This window comes from Numenius arquata, chromosome 1, assembly GCF_964106895.1.
Source record: "Numenius arquata chromosome 1, bNumArq3.hap1.1, whole genome shotgun sequence".
Classification (NCBI taxonomy): Eukaryota; Metazoa; Chordata; class Aves; order Charadriiformes; family Scolopacidae; genus Numenius; species Numenius arquata.
The window spans coordinates 122,281,905-122,303,540 of NC_133576.1; the positions used below are offsets into that span (position 1 = coordinate 122,281,905).

At 36.8% G+C, this 21,636-nt stretch overlaps 1 protein-coding gene across 1 annotated transcript in view; it reads right to left on the reverse strand.

The window, feature by feature from the left end:
* Positions 1 to 21,087, reverse strand: part of RNF17 (ring finger protein 17) — a 46,708-nt gene extending 25,621 nt beyond the window's left edge. Inside the window, exons 1-16 of the mRNA XM_074150843.1 lie at positions 21,011 to 21,087; positions 20,285 to 20,367; positions 19,523 to 19,581; positions 18,536 to 18,591; positions 17,033 to 17,132; positions 14,763 to 14,843; positions 13,215 to 13,315; positions 12,219 to 12,390; positions 10,818 to 10,894; positions 8,668 to 8,742; positions 7,915 to 8,189; positions 6,942 to 7,028; positions 4,155 to 4,316; positions 3,021 to 3,210; positions 2,415 to 2,577; positions 1,016 to 1,206 (exon numbers count right to left, since the gene is read on the reverse strand). Coding sequence (XP_074006944.1) covers positions 1,016 to 1,206; positions 2,415 to 2,577; positions 3,021 to 3,210; positions 4,155 to 4,316; positions 6,942 to 7,028; positions 7,915 to 8,189; positions 8,668 to 8,742; positions 10,818 to 10,894; positions 12,219 to 12,390; positions 13,215 to 13,315; positions 14,763 to 14,843; positions 17,033 to 17,132; positions 18,536 to 18,591; positions 19,523 to 19,581; positions 20,285 to 20,367; positions 21,011 to 21,087 — 1,949 coding nt within the window. The remainder of the gene's footprint in view (positions 1 to 1,015; positions 1,207 to 2,414; positions 2,578 to 3,020; positions 3,211 to 4,154; positions 4,317 to 6,941; positions 7,029 to 7,914; positions 8,190 to 8,667; positions 8,743 to 10,817; positions 10,895 to 12,218; positions 12,391 to 13,214; positions 13,316 to 14,762; positions 14,844 to 17,032; positions 17,133 to 18,535; positions 18,592 to 19,522; positions 19,582 to 20,284; positions 20,368 to 21,010) is intronic.
* Positions 21,088 to 21,636: the final 549 nt, after the last annotated feature.

Genomic DNA, 21,636 nt, shown 5'->3' on the forward strand with positions numbered 1-21,636 from the left:
TCACTAAGAAGGAACCCTTTTATATACAAATGTCAAATTTCTCACAAAACCACAAAATGATCTTATACAAATAACTTGATTCATGTTTGTATGAATAGTGTGAACTTTCCTTCTTGCACTCGGTGCAGCTAGTTCTCTCTAATACATTTGTGACACAAGAAGCAACATATGAAATAGGATATATGGCAGCTGGCTCCTAAAAAAAAAATTTATTTGGGATGCAGTAGCATACATTTAAAATGTTAAAAAAAAAAAAGTATAAAGGCTAGCATTCACTACATTGACAAAACCATTTTCTTCTAGATTTCCGTTTCCTTACTTAACAAGAAAAAGCAATTACCAGAGGAACACAGATGTAGTGAAAAAAAAAAAAAGTTATCTCCCACTGTTCTCACCACCCTAACTAGCTATGCTCCAATGTAAACAAAGATCTTTCTCTGTGCAGGAAAATGAATTGCAATTTCCTACAGATTTACATGCCGCATCCCTGTACCAAACATCAAAACACCCATGTTCTGTATCTCCTGCCTCTTCCACTGGTTCCTCCAAAGCAGCTCTCCTCTGTCCTAATGCCAACCATCAAGCTCCCTCCCCCTTATGGCCTATTGTTGTTTCTCCTACTCATTGTGCTATACACATCGCCTCACATGGTTGGTTCAGATCTGCTGAGTAGCCTGTGCTTGCCTACTAGCCAAATCAGATACAAAGGTGATTCCTGTACATTTTTCCATCCGTGGTAGACACCAAGAGCTTCTCCTTTCACCCCTTGTTACTCAAACTTGTACAGAAATTTAAATGTTGTCATTTTCTATAATGAAGTTAATTATCCAAATAAAGCCCTAACTAGTGCAAATGAGTGAGCCACAGCACTTATTAGTGAAGGTGAAAAAAATGAAATCAACATAAATGGCCAAAGGTAAGTGCAAAAAACAACTTGCTTGATAAACTTCACTTGATAAGTATTATGCCGTTATCATTTATGGCAGCAGAGCATCAACTAAAGGAAAACACATACCTTGCCAAGTCTAAAAAAACTAATGCATCCTTGAGAGACATTGGCATGTTACTGCTTATTTTATTAAATGGAGATTTTTTCAAATCCACAATGAGAACACCATCCTCTTCTCTAAATATGGTCATTAAAACAACTTTATTATTGACCATTCCTAAAAACGTTGTCTTTGCTTCCTCTCCCCAACCTTCATTCTGTGTTAGGAAGAAAAAGGTAGTTACTGAAGATGTCAGAGAATGTTAAAACAAAAAATATAATTAGTAATTAAAAAAACAAAAGCAGCAAGGAAAGGAGCACAGACACATCTGAACAGATGAAATACTGGACAGTTAAGACTGTCTAGTCCATAGTCAGGACAGCACTAAACAGTATTCTTCTACAATGGATTTGTAAGTGTTTTTAACTGTGTAAAACTGAGTCAGATCAAAGGGCTGTAGTTTTTACCACATTTCTTTTGAAGATTCAAGATTTTATCCCCTCTGATTGTTCTGATAGACAAACTAAAATTGTCGTACACTATTTCATCTTATGACTTATATTTCTGCTCTCCTAAATAGTTGGAAAGTTTATTCTTATATTTTGTTGTCTTTATACAAAAGTACAACAAAGTTTGGTCAATTTACACATTCCTCCCTCCACAACATCCTTTTTGATGTTTTATCTATCTTGAAAAAGCATGTCTGAATTTATTTCTCTTGGATCAAGTTAATGCATTTCTCATTTGATACTGCAAAGATCTGTGCCTTCTAGGTGTGGAAAAAATGAAAGCATATATAGTAAGACATTTTACCCACACCTGTGAAAATTGTTCCAGATCTTTCCTATTTAAAGCTATTTCAGACAACATCAGAATGGTAAAAAAACCAAACTACCATAAAACCAACCGGCAGTTCTACTGTCAGAAATGCACAGCTGCACTGGACATAGATCATTCCCATGTGAATGTGGCAAAATTTTAAAAAAGCCCAGTAAATAAGTGAATAATTGAAAAAATAATGCTGCAATATGACATTTTTCTAAGGGAATAAAGGCTATCAGTACTTTATTTATTGTTATACTGAAAGAGAACAAATAGGAGTATCAGTTCTGTAATTTCTTTTCAAATTGGACAAAAGAACATGGAGTAGTGAGATTTAACCCTGAAATATGTATTTGTAAATCCAGAGGCTTTTTAAGGCAGTGCTATAAGCTTGTTTCCTTTCCAATGAAAGCAACGCAACCCATCTTTTTACAAGAGATTATTTACCTTTTTCAAAAAAAAATATATATCCTGTACTCCTCTCAAGTTTCCTTCTGTTTATATTGCAAAGAGATCATTGTAAATTATGTATTTAAGTTCTTTAATATATAGATCTTAGGAAGAAAAAAATCTCCTGAAATCGTACAAACAGCTTTTACTCACTGCATTTCTGGGAACAACATCCTTCAACGAACACCGTACTGCTAAAGGAGGAAAAGCTGCAAGTTCTGCCTCAATATGCTGATCAGGCTTCCTTATGAACAAACAAATGTCATCTGTTTCAATAGTTTGCAGAGTAGCAGGTTTGGGCCTTTCAGCATGATACCTATTGTCAATGGGAATAAAAGCTCTACTAGCTTCAAAGAAAAGCAAAAAACCACCAACACCAAAAAAACCCCAAACCAAACGCCCGACTTAAAGGTAATTATTGCAATAATGGGCATAATGTCATGTCATTGAAACAAAACTAGAAAAGTCTCAATGATATGCTTTTTTTTTTTTAAACATTGAGGACTTACGTGTTCTCTTTTGCAATGCAAGTCTAAGTTAAACATTTTAAGGTGTGAAGGCTTATACACTTGTGTACTTACATACACTGCCACTTTTCTTGTGAGAAATACATATGTACAGAACATTAGTTTCACATGGATATCTGGTTATCTACTTGCATGAAGCTGATGGAGGACTTGTTTCTTAGTAGAGATCCTCTTGAGTAGCAACAGTCAAGGACAACAATTGCAGACAAAAAAACTCTCTCCGTAAACATACCCTGAGAAAATTAGAACTACAGAACTCCCAAAATCTACCAGGAATACTTCCAGCAAGGCAATATCACAAACTCTGTATCCTATTGGACCACAAGGCTTCCTCTCATTTTCACTTTTCAGGGGAATTAGTTCAGTGATAGTTCCACGGCACCACATTCCAGTTTCCTTACTCTTAATAAAAGTTCTAGCACCTATACAGAAGCAAATTAAAAAAAAAAAAACAAACAACAACCAAGGACTGAATTCAGTATTTGTAGATACTTCACACTGGAAGCATTATTATAGTTCTGCATAACGTTCCGTTGTTGCCTATCTTCCACATAGGTAGTAAGGAGTGCTACTGCTAAAGTAAAGACATTACAACCCTTGACAGCCACCAGAAATTTTCTCCCTACATTCATTTACACAATGTCTGTAAGGCTAGGAGGTAGTAGACTTCTATTAAGGAGTAATTTCTGGCAAACTTTCTATGCCTCTTAGTAAAATGGCAAAAAACCCATTGAATTTGAGGGCTATTACATACTTTTTATCAGCTTTCTTAACACCTTCTAGAACAGAGTAACACTGTCAATGTGTGGGATAGAAAATAGTTTTAATGATTTAGCAATGCATTATTGTCTTTCCTTTTTACTTCCAGAATGGTTTCTATCCAGTTAGTGAACTTCTAAAAAAAATAAAAAATTAATCATATATCCACACAACGGAAATGTTGCTTGCATGCAAGAAAGCCGATTTATTGAAGTAATGAAAGAACTAGGCTAGTCATTAAAATCAGTATACTGAAAAAAAGGACTATCGGTTAACAATTACCACCTAATGCTGGAAAACATTACGTTTACAGTCAGGTGTTTTGACTGCTGGTTACTCTAAGCACTCAATTTGTTGAAGCTGGGAAGCACCACAGAGCCTTTTTTATGTCTACAGTTTTCATTTATATGATTTAAAAGTCTACTTTACCAAACAATATGTACAATGTTTCCCGAAAAGCATTAATTGTAGATTCCAGGACATGGAAGCACTGCTTTACTATGTAAAGCTGGGGTGGGGGGAGGGGGAGAGAGAATATTGTACAAAGGAAACATACTGCAAGATAGCATTCTAAGCTAATGTAGACCTTTGGAAATTAATAATTTACCTAGTTCCAAAACATCTGAAGGCAAGAGGTATGAACTTTTACTACAACAAAAGTTTTTCAATTTCTTCTCCAAAACCCCTGCTTCTTTCTTCTGTGAGTATCTCCGAATGTAGAAGTGGCATGGATTTATAACATGGCTTACAAACACTAGTTCTGTGGAACCTGAGTATGACATAAAACAGATTATCAGTCACTTTCCAAGTGACTCCAACCAACATTATTAGATATGTGATTAGGTTTATGTTGCATAAATCATTATAACTTTATCTCAAATGGCTTTTAATCTGACAAGTCTGCACACGCTTGTTTCAAACTAGTTACCAAGTTTGCTTTCTGATTAAATCAGCTTTTTAACTACTTCCCTTAAGCTACCCTGCAAAAACAAAAGGCTTTCTCACTGCTTACAAAGTGGTCGCCTAAATTTAAACAGGTAATTCAGAGTTTGTATTCTATTTTAACAGAGAAATAGGAAGCTTCTAGAAAGCAACTAGAGAGGTTAAGACTCCTACATCTAAGAATCGGTATGCTAAGCAGTTTTGAATAGTTACTCAGTGATAATCCCTAAAGATCAAGGAGTGGCCTAAAGCTAGCCAAGAGATTACTCCATGTAAGACAATACTCCTGACTAACCATCCACATCCTCTGTACTACAGGTACCTCCCTTGATTTGGGATCCAAAACACAGGTTGCTTTTTCTGAAGCTACTCACTGAAGCTAGAAGTGGTGAATGGGTCAGAAGGTTTCAGAAGCCTAGCAAATTCCTACAGAAGTATTTTACACAAAACTTCCTACAAAGAGTGGACAGTATCATCTAGATCCAATGCCACGTGTGACTGATCAGAGCACAGCAAACAGACAGATCTGCAGAATCCTAGAGCACTGCTGTCTCTGTGCCCATCTCTGAACTACAACTGATCATGGGCAAAAGATGGTACAAAGTTATTTGGCATTTGAAGCATTCTGAGCATGTACGCAGGACTGTGCTTGGAAGTTTAGGAAATGCAGTATCCAGAACAGATGCAAGATTACTTTTGGGCATTTCCAGTGGGAAAGGTGGTATCCGAGTAAAAAGTCGGAATGACTTGAAAGATTTCAGCTATAGGTACACTAACTCTTCTGGATCACCCCTGGTCACCATGTTCAACAATGGGATGAGGCAGGTAGCTTGTCTTAGTAGACCAGGAGAAGCATGTAGTAACAGTCACTTCACTAGATCAGTGGAGGCCAATACCTCCAGCCAAAAACAGTAACTGGAGCTGGGACAGTTATGGATCATTACAGCCAGATGGATCCAGAAGAGATGTCTTTAAGCTGTCTGCATTTAGTTTAAGGAACATACTCAAACAAAAAACACAGCTACTTGAAAAGAATTTGAAATATCTATCAAATATTATTTGTTTGATAACTAACCCTATTAGCGGGACAGAAGAAAAAAAACTTATAACACCAAATTTCAAATTATGCTTCCCATAATCCAAAGAGATCCAGTATTGCATGTATTTTAGCATATTGCTGATAAAACCAATCACATTAAGTAACTCTGATCATTATGTCTCTTAAGATCTTGCTCTCCTACTGTACATATGAAAGAGACTCAAACTTAAGTGTCTGGTAAGGCTCTAACATCACATGTGTTTCTTTCTCCATGCAAATTCTTTGATGTCTAATAAAAGGGTGAGCACACACTACACTAATTTCAGTAGGGGCACTAGACGAATTTCTCTGCTAACTGCTTCCACAGAATTTGTTATGGACTTACATGGATCAAATTCCCTAATACTCTGTCAGGTCTCATTAAGAGCTCACAGTAAATTAATAATTTATTGGATAGAAAATTGTCAGACCAGAGCACATTTATATAACTCTGAAGTTAAAAAAAAAACAGACAAACAAACAAAAAACCCCAAACAAATGCCCCAAACTAAACAAACACAAAAAAATGCTATTTTCTTCATCTTTCTTCTCTGCTAATGTTATTTTGTGTCCTAGATTAAGGCACATCTTTTTGCAGCAGTGCTTCTTCCTCTATCGACTTCTTCGGTCACTTACTTTCTTTCCCAATACTTTGATCTCTACTCTAACTTTTATTACCATTTACACTCAACAATGAACAAAGCTCAAAGCACCCCACAAACTGCACCTATAGAACTTCTGAACAACGTATTTTATTTCCTCAAATTACTGTCAGTTTTGCACATTTACCTGTTCAGTCATAATTCAGAAACCCAAACATACATGGAGGGAGAAGACGACAAGAGTTCAAAATTCAGTACATGAAGTACAGACCAAAGAAATGGGTCCCACTGTTCACAACAAGCACTGCTATCATTATATCAAATATCTGCCAGGTGTTGAGAAACACTGCCAATGCTGAGTTTCTGGAAGTTGCCTGGGACTTCCTCTATTGCATCTTCCAACTAAGTGGTTTTATAGCAAATCTTAAGAGATAGGATAGTCTTTACATTAGCAAGGAGAGCAGAGTAGGGAGTGTTTCTGCAGAGCAGAACTGCTGGTGCAAAGAATGACATCTGCACTGTAAGCACCTCCCAGACTAGTTTTAACTGGAAGGAAATCAATACATGTGCCTCAAGTCTGCTCTTACATGTGAGGAAATAGATGCTTACTAGGGACAGTCAGGTGATCTGCTTCCTAGTACATTCCTGACCTCAACTAGAATGCTAGTATGCGTCCAGCCTCTCTGACAAATTCCACTGTCTGCTCTTGCTGCTTAAAGGATGGGTCTTTTCTAGTGAACTAAACCATTTACCAGATAGGAATACCACTAACCAGCTTTGTGTTGAAAAGGTGTTTCCTTCTTGAAGAGTTTCTTCCTCTGTTCATCAGCATGATATTCTGTGGGAAACTCTGTTTGTTCATTGTTTTAAGAGAAAAATTTAATAAATTAGGTTAATCATTTATACATAAGTAGTAAAGCAGCAAACACAGTAAGGAGAAATTCCATGTACATGTAGTGGTACTGCAGAAGTGAAAATTCTATCTGATGTGACTGCAACAGTTGCACACACAGTAACTATGTGTACATGGCCAGCTCACATGCTAATCCCAAAATTACAAAACTATCATTAAATTCTTCGATTCAAGACATGCAAAATTCAGATAACACCACACTTTGAGGGAGTTCTGTTCTGACAAGTTTCATGAAGTCCACTGGGATTCTGGAATATATTACTTTAGACAATCAGGCCCAAGCTCTGAAATTTACTTTGCCTTGATCACAGCCATGTGCTACCACAATTACCCTCACATACCACCCTTACCCTCTCCCTCATCCTCCCCATTACTAATCATAGGTATTTTCTAGGTAAATTGTGGACATAAAACACTCTGAAGTTAAGCATCTTAATTGCACTGTGGGACACATCTATCTATCCTATTCTCTCATTGGAACTTTATGTACCAGCTTGTTCTAACACCTTCAGCCCCGTCCCTGAGCACCTCCTGGACACCAGCCTGTTACTGTCCCCTGTAATAACTAAGAGTCAAAGAGAATTATCCAAGTAGAAACAGGACCTCATGACCCCTTTTTGAGAGAACTTGGGAGAAAGTTTTCACTGAGCTAAGCTGAAAGAGAAAAAAAGAAATAAAGCTACCTCAAAGGAAGATAAAAGTGAAACCTAAACATTGTTTAAGAATTCATATGAGCTGAGTTAACTACAAACAGGCAACATAACACAAAACGCATAAATAACACCATGCTCAACAACGGAACATTTAAAGCAGTAGGTATTAAGAAACTTACTTTCCAGGTCATCTTCAAATATTTCCTCTATTATGACATCAGGACTAGATGGAGACTTGGGCAGAGCAGGAATGCTCTGATGACATATCATAGGAAGCGTTTCTTGTACTTGAGGATTTTTCACTTCTTTGTGAACACAGAGTTGATTTGCAAGAGCCCTTATTTTACTTTCTCTGGTAAGTGATGGAAACGTGTGCTCTACAGATGACTGAGTATTACAGCCTGGCGCTTCCTCTTCAGCAGCGAGGGTAAGAGCGTGTTGTTCGTTACCTTCACTGTATTTGGGAAAACATTTATTTGGAGACAAATTAACAGAACCCAAACCCTTTTCAGAAAAGCATACAAGTCAAAGCAGAGGCTTTATTAAGAACATATCGCTATGTTAAGCGCTCTTCAGAGCTGGTTGAAAAAAAACCTTTATTATGGTTTTGAATACCAAGACAAGAAAAACAGTAACATGATTTCTGAAACCTAAGAAGGATTGGCACAGAAACAGCACATGTTCTTGGGCACAGCTCAGTGCAAACAAGAGTTACCTCTGCTTAAATGATCAGAGACAGTAACTGGATGGACTGGAACGCTGACTGAAATATCGGCATCTGAAGTTTTGCTTTGTCTCGTTATACTCTTAGAAACCAATATGCAAATACATAGTTTTTTATTTTTAAATTTAATCTCCAATAAATATTTAACCATTAGAAGAACAGGTAAATTACTGTACCTATCCTCTTTATTATAAAAAAAAATACTTACTGCTCTGTTGTTCCCCATTCAATCTTGCCCAGTTTTTTTAACAAAGATGTAATCTCATCGGTGTTTAGGAAGAATCTCGAGAGAAGAGAAGCAGCATTACACAGGTGCCACAAATACCTAAAATCACTCTGACAGTTTGAGATGTACAATATTTTTCAGCACAATGTTCATGGAAGGGCAAAAACAAGGATTAATTACCTACTCCAGTTTCATTCTTCCACTCCTATTAACAACTCATTTCTCTTCATAGATTTAAAAACCCTTACCTTTTTCCTTTCTCTCTCTCATGCAGAGTACTCCAGCACTCACTAAGTTTTCACACATAAACCCAGTTTAGTTCAAGAAATTATTCTGCATGGAGAAAAAGAATTCTCCAACAGTCCTGAAGAACAAAACCGTAACTGAAGTGCAAAATGTATATTCTTTTTATTGTTACACTAATAAACAGCTGTTTCCTTTACCAGTGAAAGCTAACAAAATCTTTTAAGCCCTTTAACAGGCTAACAGAAGCGTACATACAACTTAATTCAATCAAATCCTTAGCTTTGTTGTCCAGTTATAATGAACAATTTGTGAAAACAGAAGTCTAAGCAGTATTAAACAGCCCATCTTTTCTTCTTCCCCCAGCCCATCTCAGGAATGTATTAACCCTTTGTTCTGCAGTATTTCAGGTCTACAGAATGTGCCTCAACTCTTATGTACCCCCAAGTTGTGGTTTTTTAACCTTTGGTGTTATTTTAGAGTGGCACCAGCATGTGAGACCTCTATACTCGTCCTTCATCAGATCTCCTTTTTCCCCATTTTGTTCAAGTTCTTAAAAAGTCTTCCAATGCAAAACAAGTTTGATTTTGTCATATTTTAGCTTTCTTCTAGGTTGGGAGAGTTTGCCATTATGCATTTAAATAGGCTTCTCTGAAATTCTCATTAGCACTGACATTATCTACAAAAAGGACCTACCTATCAAGCCACTAAGTTTATCAGAAGCTCATTTTAAATATTCCTTCCACCCATATTCCTTTATGCCTTCAGGGCATGCTCTAGTGCCTGAGATTGTTGGTTTGTGTCTGTTTGTGGGCGGGTGCGGTGTGTGGTTGTTTGTTTTGTGTGGTTTTTGTTTATTTGTTTCGGTTTTGGAGTTCAGTTTTTTTTTTTGTGGTTGGACTCCATGATCTCAAAGGTCCCTTCCAACCAAGAAGATTCTGTGATATTCTAATGGCTCAACATATGACAGGAGGAGTCATAGTTTTTGTCAAGCATTGGAATAGGCTGCTGAGGGAAGTGGTTGGTTGAGTCACTGTCCCTGGAGGTATTTAAGACATGTAGACATCCCACGTAGGGACGTGGTTTAGTGGTGGACTTGGCAGTGTAACGTTAATGGTTGGACCTGATGGTCTTTTCCAACTTAAGTGATTCTGTGGTAAAGTTTCACACTTTGCATGCAAATAATCAAATCTCAGCTTCATTCCTCTGCGCCAGTCAGAATCCAATGGCACACGACCACTCTGTGGCCTGGTCTGGTTCCAAGTCCTGAAATACAATGGGATCCCCAAAGTGTTCCAACCAACACCATCTTCATTCTTTCTTTCCCTCATTGTTCCTTAATGTGGTCTTTATACACTAGGATTACAGTACTCTGACTAGTCTTATGACCAAGCTGCAGATGGTCAGCTGTACCATAGCCACGACACATTTTGTTTCTCGTTTCTGGTATAGGAATCATACTTGTCACTTCCAGTGAGCACAACATGGTAACTGGGATTTTCCACAAGTATCTTCTTAGACATCAGTGCCCCAAAACGCACTTAAGTCTTTCCTAAAGGTGAGAAATGGATTAATTTTTTAAAAAAATAAATAAGCTATTATCTCCCCGATTTATTTCTACTTATAAGGGAAGGAAGGGAAGTTTAAAAGTGGCAGAAGTCCGTCAAGAATTTTTTAAAATGTATGTGCCTTCTCCCTGATGCCTCTGAAGTGGCTACTGTGCACTGCTAGTGATGAGTTTATATACAACTGAACTAGTAGTTTCTCAGCAAAATGCAAGTGGAACAGCTTGATTTCTGCTCTTTAACTGTTATATAATCAGTCTTTCTAATTAAGATAACTGGTTCATCTATTTACCTCCCCATGTACCTCCCGCTCCAGCCATTTACCTTGGAGATACCTTTTCCTTCAAACTATTCACTCTTAAGAGCTCAGCCTCAACTGGCAACTTCAAATTATGTAACACCTGAAATTAAGTAGTACAAAGAGCAGATTAAACAGGCACCTATTATCTACAACATGACAAAGCCAGAGTATGACATCTTTAATTCCACAGAAAAACCCCAATAGTTTATTCATTAACAGCCAATAATCAATTCTCAATTATGTCTTCTTACATTGCTAAGACCTAATGGTTAAGGATTTTGTAATAGTAGCATGCAGTAGAAGCAAGGACTCAAGATTTTTCCTTTCATATGAACAGCTACTGAGGTGACTTCTAATTAAAAAGGCCAATTAGAGGACACAGGCCCCAAAGGTCACATTGGGCAAGATAGAGGCAAATGCCAAAAAAAAAAGAAAAGGATGGATCAGACTTCTTTCCTGGGTCAGATGAGAATAACTAAGATTCTTCACATGGAAAGTGACAAAAGTGACAGTTGGATGCAAGAAATATGAGAGTCTAGTCTAAAAATCACACTACTTAAAAAAAGATGAGGCCAGTTATTCATTATTTTTCTCAACACAAGGACTACCAAGGCTCCAGATGAGACAACTGGGTAGCAGATTTAGAAAGAAAGAACAGATGTAGCTATTTTATATACACCTCATTTTGAATATTAAAAGATGGAGCTCACTGGCACTGCATATGAATTCATACACACACATACATACTGCCAGAAGAATTATGACGATGTTCAAGGAAGTGTTACACAGGCATATGATATAATGAGGAAATTGTTTACTACATGTAATGACCCTGATGTATCCTACAGATTATAAAATAAGGCCTTAACCTTCAACTTCCTATACTCGCTAAATGCCCAGTTTCTTTAGATTTTTCCTCCAAGCATCTTTTTCTCTGTTATCAGAGACAGGAGACATCACAGGATGGACAGCACAGCAGGTAGTGCATGTTTCTATGCACAGAAGACATGACTGGGAGGAAGAAAGGAAGTAAAAGCCTGGGACCAAGAACATCAGGAGAGCGTGGCTATTAATTCTGGAGTAGTTCAGTGAGAAAGTTGGAGAGTTCTGGAATGGGAAAGGCTTGAGAGAACTCTAAAATGCTGAAAACACTGTCCCTTTCACTGACAAGTATTATGTCACAGTTTTCCTGCCCTCCCTCTCCACCTTCCTGTTTCAGACAGCAAGCTCTTTTTTGTTTTACATCAGTCACCAGACCCTAATTTGTGACCAAGACGAAATGTCTGGGCGTGTGCGTGTAGAGGTGGGGTAAGAATATGTTACTGTAAAAATCTCTCTTGAAGTAAGCAAGCTGAAAGACGGATCACAGAAACTTCCAATCCAAATGTATTCATTAAATTATTTCCCAGTGCAAGAATATTTACCTGAGGAAGATCACAATAGGCTCTTACAGATGGTGTAATTTTCAATTCCTTTGCAATCCTTATGACACCAATCAAGCACTTTTTCTTCTCTTCAATGACTTCCTTAGCTTTTGCAATACCAGCACTGTAGTGATTGATGCTGTTCACTAATTCTGCACACAACTTCCTTTTCCTGTATTAAAAACACATTACTTTTCAGAACTTACTAAGTGTTCAGCCATACAGATTCAAACTTCAACTATACCACATAATTGTGAGGTACACAACAATATGAAGTTTATACATCTCACACAGAAATATCATTTTCCTCAAATAGTGCAAAGTGGAAAGCACTTACTAATCAGAGGAACCACAAAAGTTAAAGAGTTCACACTGAAAAGCCACTTAGTTTGGAGGAAGATTTTTTTATTAAGTGTTTAAAACACTCTTCCATTCATGCCTCCTGGTACTTCTATACACATCCAACCGAAAACTAAACAGTTGGATTTTACAATTCAGTCTACTAAGATATCTGAATCCCTACTCGGAGGCTCTTCGGGAACCCTAAGATTTGACAGCCCTCCCCCTTAAATCTAAAGATACAAGTATTTTTGAAAATGAAGAAATAATATGTCCTTGGGTTTCTACCAGCTTGAAAACCTGCAGAAAGTTAATTTTAAAAAAAAGTTATTCCTGCTGTTAAACTGATCATCCACTAATGGCAGTATCAAAAAACCCTCAAAATTGAGCTATTTCAGAAAACTAACATCATTAAGACTAATTTTTCTTTTTCTTAAAGAGCAGAGGCTGCATAAACGAATGTATTCCAGACATGCAACCCAGCTCCAAGATGCCACTATGAAACGGCAAAAATATCACACAAAAAATTAAAGACTGCCATTATGAAATACTGCTACGAGGAAGACTGAAGTTTTATTTAGAATTCTTTTATCTGAATTAGAACAACTTCTTGATAAAAATAACTCACCCCCACCATCCTACAAACCAGATTACTACCTTGAGATGAGAGAAGCAATAAGTTCATCAAACGTTTTATCTGCAGTTTCTGCAACTCTGTCTCCTTCATGCTTCACTTTCAAGTCCAAGTATTTCAGCATCTGTTCAGTTCAGTATTGAATAAAAATGCATTTACTATTTCATTATTATCAGGTTATTATTCTCACATTACTTTTTCTAAATTCAGAATGGAAGCAATGAACAGTAAGACAGTGATCAATACTCCAGCAGAGTGACACTAAACCACTTAAGATTGATGCTTAAACCAATTATAGCTCATTAATCCCTTTGTTTTCTCTAACGTCTAGTCAGCTTGCACTGTCTGGATCCTCCTGTCAACTGAAGTCTATAGGTCTATGAGGCAAGAAACACCAGGATCTTGGGCCCACCGCCTCACTTCCCTTAGCTAACATTTTAATATAGCACCATACACAGATAATTAGCATGCTAAGATTTCTACTGTATTTTTAAATTCATTTTGAGCATAAAGGAAAAAAATAAAGATTCTTCCTCTGGCTAAGCATCAGTTTTGTTGCTATAGTTACTTTTAATGAAGAGACTATAAAGGAAAAAAATCTCAGTAAATGCAACACTGCTTTGGCAATTCTCAGTCTCTGTTGAAAAGCTGTTGGAGGACCACAGTTGTATGCATGAATTATTACATTAGAGCTGTTGAAATAATAGGTTTTTAAAAGATGCTATCAGTATATGAATTAGGCATTTAACATAACTTTGCTTAACTGACAGATTGGCCACTGCAACAGAACAAGTTAGAAAGGGAATGGAAAACAGGTTTCTAGAACACTTCATGCCACACTTATTAGAATAAATTTGCTTTAAGCTTTTAGATCACTAAAAACTTCTATGCATCTTAGAATACATGTAAAATATAAATAAATGGCAAAGACAGAACTGTAAGCTTTTTCACAGCACATTTAACATGATTTAAGCTTCAATAAAGTAATTATTGATAAAGTTCATAGGTTACTTGGTAAAACCTATTAACAGCATTATCCAGTACTGTAGGAGTCTTCCTGTATTTTATATTGTGCGTAAAAATGCATTACTTGATTTACATGTTTTGCATATTTTGTCTGTTAAAATTACTACTTCTGTTGCCCATATAATTTCTTTTCCACCTTTAAATCCAGAAAGTGACATGTGAAAACTAGACAGTAAGCATAGTTGCCAGAGCAAAACCAAGTGCTCGATTTTACCCGGACCAAGGAAACACAAGTTTAGTACTTAAAGGCTGGCCAATATATGCTTCTGCTAAATACATGGATTGACCTACTAGCTTTAAATTATGTATAGGCTCATATATTCCTTTACAGACTACTCCTGTGTAAACTCCAGGTTATAGCCTAGAGTTTAAAGCTGTACATTCACAGAAATAGCACAAACAGTTGCAAGGACAAGAGAGACGTCAAAACAAAGGCAGTAAAAACATGTTTAAATAGCATGTTAATGTGTGACTACTTACAGCAAAAAGACTCAATCAAGGATAGGATTTAGATTCAGTGAAAAATTAACTTATCTTCAACCCACCTCCTCTGCATCATGTAAGTGGCTAAGATTACAAATAGCTATGCACAAAGCTTCATCAATATCTTCTGTAGTTTTGCTGTCCTGCGGAAAGATTTGCCAATGAATATAGAGTTGCCTGTATAACTAGAAGAGAAGACAGGCTGTACTCATTTGCCATTTTCACAAAGAGGCACTTGATGATCTGTGTGAGGCTCTGAGCAGTTCTATAGCTGCAAGCAGGCCCAAAACACTTGGCTCACCTGAATTACACTAAGTACATTTACATTGTAGTATTTCTGAAACATGGATTCTAAATTTTGTTTGTTAAATACACGCAGTTTATTTGTACACACACATGCACAAAAAGCAAATGAAAAAATAGTATGTGAAGGAAAAGCAAACTAAAGTTATAATACCAGGGAAAGAAAACATGCAACATTGAAGAATGGGAATAGATTAGAAAAAAGTAAAATAATTAGGAATAACACTTGGGGAAAACCAACAAAATGAAAAAAAATGTAGTAAGCGCCCAGTCTTATGCTGATGCAAGAGAAGACAATACACCACTTGCAGATGAATTAGCACACAAGTAAACGTACATACATAAATGTCTTATTTTGTCACTGGCCTTACTGAAGCCGGTGTTAAGAGTACTGGTTAGAATGCTGGTATTTTGCTAAAAGCAAAATGAGATCATCAGCTGAGGATACCCTAAAAAGTCAGGGATGGTGTTGTGTAAGTCTGGCACTATTAGGCAACCAGTTCACTTTGCCAAAAGGCAACTTAACTAACATGCAAACATCTCCAATTTCTAAAGGCTTCCTCACTAGTGTTAAGGAGAGCAAACAAACTGGAGAGAAATTAAAGCTTAGAGGTCAAAAACCTGAAATATTTCTGTCTCTGATCAGGCACTGGTAAAAGTGCTGCCCATAATCTGTGAGAGACCCACTAGTCAAACTTAATTATGGAGTTTATTAAAGCTATTTGTTGTCATTTTCATCTCTAGAAAAATTTTCCAATTATGTCTCCTTCCTAGGAGCAGCAACAAGGGAAGAAAACCCTTCTCCTATTATGACTTGGATGTTAACTGTATAAAGAATACTTTCCTATGACAACTATTCTCACTCTATTTTGAGCAGATGCAAGGAGATATAATGGGTAAAAACGTCATGGAATTACACTGCTCCCTTTCTACTTTGTGGTTCTCATTATGGTAAGTGATGCAGTAATAAAAATCCTTCCAAAATTCAAAAGGCATGGATGTACTCATTCAGTGATGTAAGAAATGATCCTGCCAAAGATCTAGTAATCACCAGCTACAAAATAAAGGATTCTGAAAAAAACAGAAAGTAGCAGTTAGACTACAATCTCAATAAATGTGGGTTTTCACATGAGCTAATTCTCAACAACTTTCTCCAGTAAAAAAGAACATGTTCTGTCACCAGAAGAGGTCACTACCATAAAAATATTACTTACAACCTCAGATTCAAGACACTCCAAAGATAACCTCAGGCTATTTCCTTTAGTATTTTGTCAACAGTAATATATTGAAGTTTAGGATAATGTAATATGGCTTTATTTTAAGTAGGCAATTCAAAAAAACCATTCAGAATAGAAAACAATTTTCAAACTTTAATGGACACCAAACAAAACTACCTAAGAAGCCAATACAGATATTAGCAAGTTATGCTAATAACTTTTCTTGTTCTTTCAAGGACAGTGTACAGAACAGTCTCCATGAAGAAAACAGGACTGGCACAGGATGTATCATTTATTTCCCTTTTATTCTGTCAGTTTAAAACACCCACAGCATTAGTTCACTTGGCCTAAAACTTCACAAACCTAATTCAGAAAGATCACCTTAGAAAAATTAATAGAATGTTTCAAGAGAAATCCATGTGTTCAACAACCTTGTTGCCCTGAATGACTGCTTTAAAGATGGGTTGCATGAGCCCTGCAGCTGTCTCAAATTTAAAAAGAAATAAAAAAGCCCCAAACACAAATATTGTGAAGCCTCAGGTGTCTTTTAAGAAAAGCTAAATTCAAAATACATAGTTTCACAGACAGCTGAATATACTAGCCGTCCTCAGCTATGACCTCGTTGGGTTTGAGCTGCATTCATTTTATCAAGTTATTGTATTAAAACTGTAGCTGCATATCAACTCCATAACATGGAATAATAGCACATAACTATTAAGGCCACGGGTTTCTGTGTTTTAAGAAGTGCAGTATTAACTACGCATATACGAAAATAACAAGTGAGAATACAAGGAAATTCCATATTAACACACCATGTCTGCTGATGGAGCTAGAGCTGGTTTATCCCTCAGCCCACCACTTGAAGAAACTGGGTGCTGAACATTTTTCTCTTCAGTATTGTGACTGAACGGCCTGCAAAACAAAACTTTAAGGAAAAACCCTACACATTTTGAATAAAATATCAAACTTCCCACAAATACTTTAGACACAATTTGATCATTTCAGAACCTGTCATTAAACATATACGCACACCTATTTTTGAAACAGAAGGCTTCACATGGTGCTATAGTACAGATGCCTCATTTTTTCAAGAGCTTTCCTTCTACTATCATCATCTTAAAATTCATCTTTAATAACTATTTTTCACCTGACAATTTTGGCAAGGTTGAATAAAACCTTAGTAGCTAGTACTGATTTTTATCCTCAGTGAGAGTAAAATGCATTACTATTAACATTCCAGGATTAATTTTTCATTTGTTGCCCAAATACTTTCTTTTAGATAGCCCATCAGATACTGATTAGGCCATTAAAGTCTTAAGAATACATGACAGGTTATAGTAAAATCATCTACTAACAACCTGTTACAAAGGCTCTTCAACGCTGTTCTATAATCACCAATGCCTGCTCTTCTGCAAGGTACACATGGATCTAAACAGCTGTAACGACTCTCACAAAAGCATTCTGCATAAACCAGCCCAATTACAGGATGGAAGCACTGTAGTGTTCTTCCTATGCTGTTTGTTATTTCTGATGGACTGTGAGAGGACTTGGAGAACACTGCTGCAGAGACTGACAGCCATCCATGAAATCCTGAGTTTCTATTTTACTTTGGTGCATGTAGCGTGCATTGATAACCTTGCCCAATCTCACAAGATAAATTTCCTATACGTCCCTCACAGAAGAGATCTGTATAGAACAGATCCCTCATGTAATACATCTTTAAGAATTATCTGGGCCTATTCTCATTTTTATCAAAATGAATCTCCACAGCAATGGCAGTGGGGGGAAAGATATTCACTTTAATACTTCCTCCAAGTTAACGCAAGCTAGACAAAAAATCAAGTTAAATTAAGTTAGATATGACAATACCATAAAACACCGCTGACATCTAATCTTTATAGCTGTGACTTCCTATCTAAGGTGCAATGGGAGCAGCAGGGAGGTGGGTGGAAGGAGGTGCTTCAATGATACAGTCCTTCCTATCACAGCCTAGCATCTCAGCAGTTCTCTACTCTCCCTCTGAACCTTTACCAGGGAGTTACCACAGTGCTTAAAACTTTCAGTTCCAAACATTTTCAAGCCAAAACAATCTGGGTTTTGTTGCCTTTCAATGAAACGTTATTTGTACTTAAGTGTCAAGCAAGTTGTGTTCTCAGTATGGGTGTCTAGTACTGTAGGACGACCCTAATAAAGTTTAAAGAACACATTAAAAAAAAAACAAAAACAAAAAACCACCCAAGAAAAATGGCCGGAAACGCTTGTTCAACAAAGTCCTCTCAGTCAGGCACCTAACAGTTGAGTTAATAAAGGTTTACCTTGCCAGCCTTTGTGAGTTGCCACTGCACAGCCCAAGTTTAAAATCAGTTTTGGTCTAAGTTCAGAGGGAAAAAGTAAAGCAAGTTCAGATACAGGGTTACATAAAAGACTCAGTAAAAAATGTTCTGTAACTTCAGTACTGCCCCCACCATCATTTCAATGAGATCAAGCTTCAAAGCAAGTGCTCTTGAACTGAGCAGGGAGGTGTAAGAAAACCAAAGCCAAAGCTCTGTAGCCATCAGCATATCTCTGTGGTAAAGTGTTCCTAGTAAAAGGAATGCTGATTTCCCGCGTGCTTTTAGCATTTTTCCCACTACTTCGCAAAACTTTTAACATATTGCATTATTGAACCTGGGTACAACTTATTTTTTCAGTAAAGTTTAAGGACAGGGCTTACATTCCAAAGACTTGAACTTATTTGTATTTTGCAATAAAGGCTACATCTGAATTTTGTAACAGAAAAAACAGAACAGCCACATCCTACCTTTTGCATAAGTTAAAAGTTAAAAAAAGCACTTAACATTAGCCCAAAATCTAAATTTCTGTGAAACAAATAGCATTCGTATGTCATAACACAGGAAAGATTCACAACCAGAGCATTTTTTTTTAAATGCAGAAACAGATTCATAAGTTATGCCCTACTGTGCAAAATGAATTTTTTTTTTTTTTTTTTAAAAATCCTTGCAGTCCTTTTATTTGGGAGTTGATAGGGAAAGATTTTTTTTTTTTTTAAAAAAACCCAAACAACCCACATACATACACACCAGACTTTGGACATCAGATGTACACTACACAGCTACACTGTGTAACGAGAAGTGCTGGCAAAGACTTGCTAGGGAGCAGGTGGTTACAAATTGCAGGCCCTTACCTCAGAGGGGACCTGAGCTTGCTTTAACTGCTTTCGATGAAAATGCAAAAGATCCCGTAATATCACCGTTTCAGACCACAACAGACACTACTGAACAGAATGCTTTAGATCAACTTACTTCTGCAGAAGAGAAACCAAATAAATCAATGTCTTCATCCTCCACATTATCATGAACGGCTGTAAGAGCAAATATAGGAAAAACTTGACTGCGAATGTTAACTGTAGGGCATCTTAATCAATGAGACAAACAGGAATATATGATCACTGGAGTAGTCTTCTATGTAGTATTCAAGTCAGTAAGAATTTGGACACTGAATTTTATAATAACAGAACCTGAAAGCTAGGAACCGAACTCCAGATAAATAGATATGGAATTTATCTGGGAATTACAAAACCGTACTTGCATTTAACGATGAGGGTATTATCTGCATGATTAGCTGCATTACATTGCTGCTACATTCGGGACAGGATAAACACATGAAAAGGCAGGCAAAAAGGCAAAAGAAAATAAGCACTCAAAAAGTATACCTATAGTCAGGAAAATAATTTGTTTCATAAGGCATCTGTAAGTCCTATATACCCAACACAATTTTACAACTCTCAGAAAAAAAATATTCAAGCAGAAAATCCCAGAAAAATGAGGTTTCTTTTAAAAGAAACGTTTCAGTAGCTTTGTCAAGAAAGACAGCGGGTGAGGAAAAGAAAGGTACTGGTTGTTCTTGCAAAGTACAGGAAGTGTAGTAAATAATGGATTAATCAAACCTGGCAGTCCATCTATTGTCTTTAACAGACCATATAAAATATAAATCAACAGTGAATACCGTGCACCACAAAACTGCTGGAAATAAAAATCAAAATCCAAAAGCCTTACCTTTCACACTCATAGCTTTTGATACATGACGCAAATCACGCTTTCTGTGATTTGATTCTGTAAAATCCTCTTCCAATATTTTAAGACATTGCCTTCAGAAACAGAAGCAAAGTTTTAACATCATTAGGAATATCAAACACACATGAATTCTGACTTTTAGCTCTGTTAGAACTCATCTTGCCCACTTTTTACCAAATGGCATTATGTAGAAGAAGCTGCAGTTAATGACACACACACTATGCACACAAAAATTTTGTTACCCTCTTTTAACTGGAAGAGAAGCAACTTACCTCTAAGATACCAAATTCATCAATCCATAAAGATGATACTAGAATTTTTAAGCACGCAGAAACAATATTTATGGTAACGAGAACCAGCATGAATAAACTGTCATAATACCAATTTTATCATTCATTCTATAGTTACTTAACTGAGAATATACTGAATAGATCAACAGTGTTTATTTACTTTAAAAATATACCTCCAGATCAAGACGAGATATTGGTATCCTAATAACTATGGCAACATCCCATTTAAAATGTCTTTTTCCATGAACCTACTCCAAATGCTAGAGCTTTCCACAAACAGCACACATACATAACACATAGACTTACTTGCAACACTGCAGAATAAAAATATTAGTTTCTACATTTCCTCAGTGCTATTTCCTGATTATTATGCTGTCAGAACTTAAAGGTATTAAAGCTCACTAGAGTAATCTCAAAATTCACATACCTTATAGCTTTTATTTTTCTTCTATTAAGCTTTTCATTAGTGTTATCCAGCGAGGGGAACTCTTTTCTTCTACTCATGATGGTGTCTGACAAAAAAACCCCGAAGCCACACGCACACAAAAATAAATCCTAAAGTGACAAATTCTCTACAACATACACATTTCATCACTTGAGCAAACACTACAAGTTACTTACATTACTTGGCAATGAGTTAAATGAAAAAGACATCGAATTCATAAAGAATAAACACCTATTTTTTCCTTGAAAAGCAAATCTTTCAACTGCATCAGAACGCTGGCCCACTTTGCACTATCCAGCTACTCCAACTGCTGGTCTTCAAGCCTCCTTGAATAATACATCCTCAATACGATTACTTCTCTTTTCTGCAGTATCGCAATACTCTAGGTTCACGCCCTGTTTGCGATCCACCACAAACACTGACCCCGACTCCTTTCCTTAACGCCTACTATCTGGCCATTTGCTTTTCCCTCCTGTATTTGCTTACACACAGCACCTTCACCTCCCCTCCTTTCCCCACCCCCCCCTTCCCTCCTCCCGCCCCCCCGCTACTCGACGGGAGATGTGCTCTTTTCTCCCAGCCAGCGCCTACAGCACTACTGCAGGTGC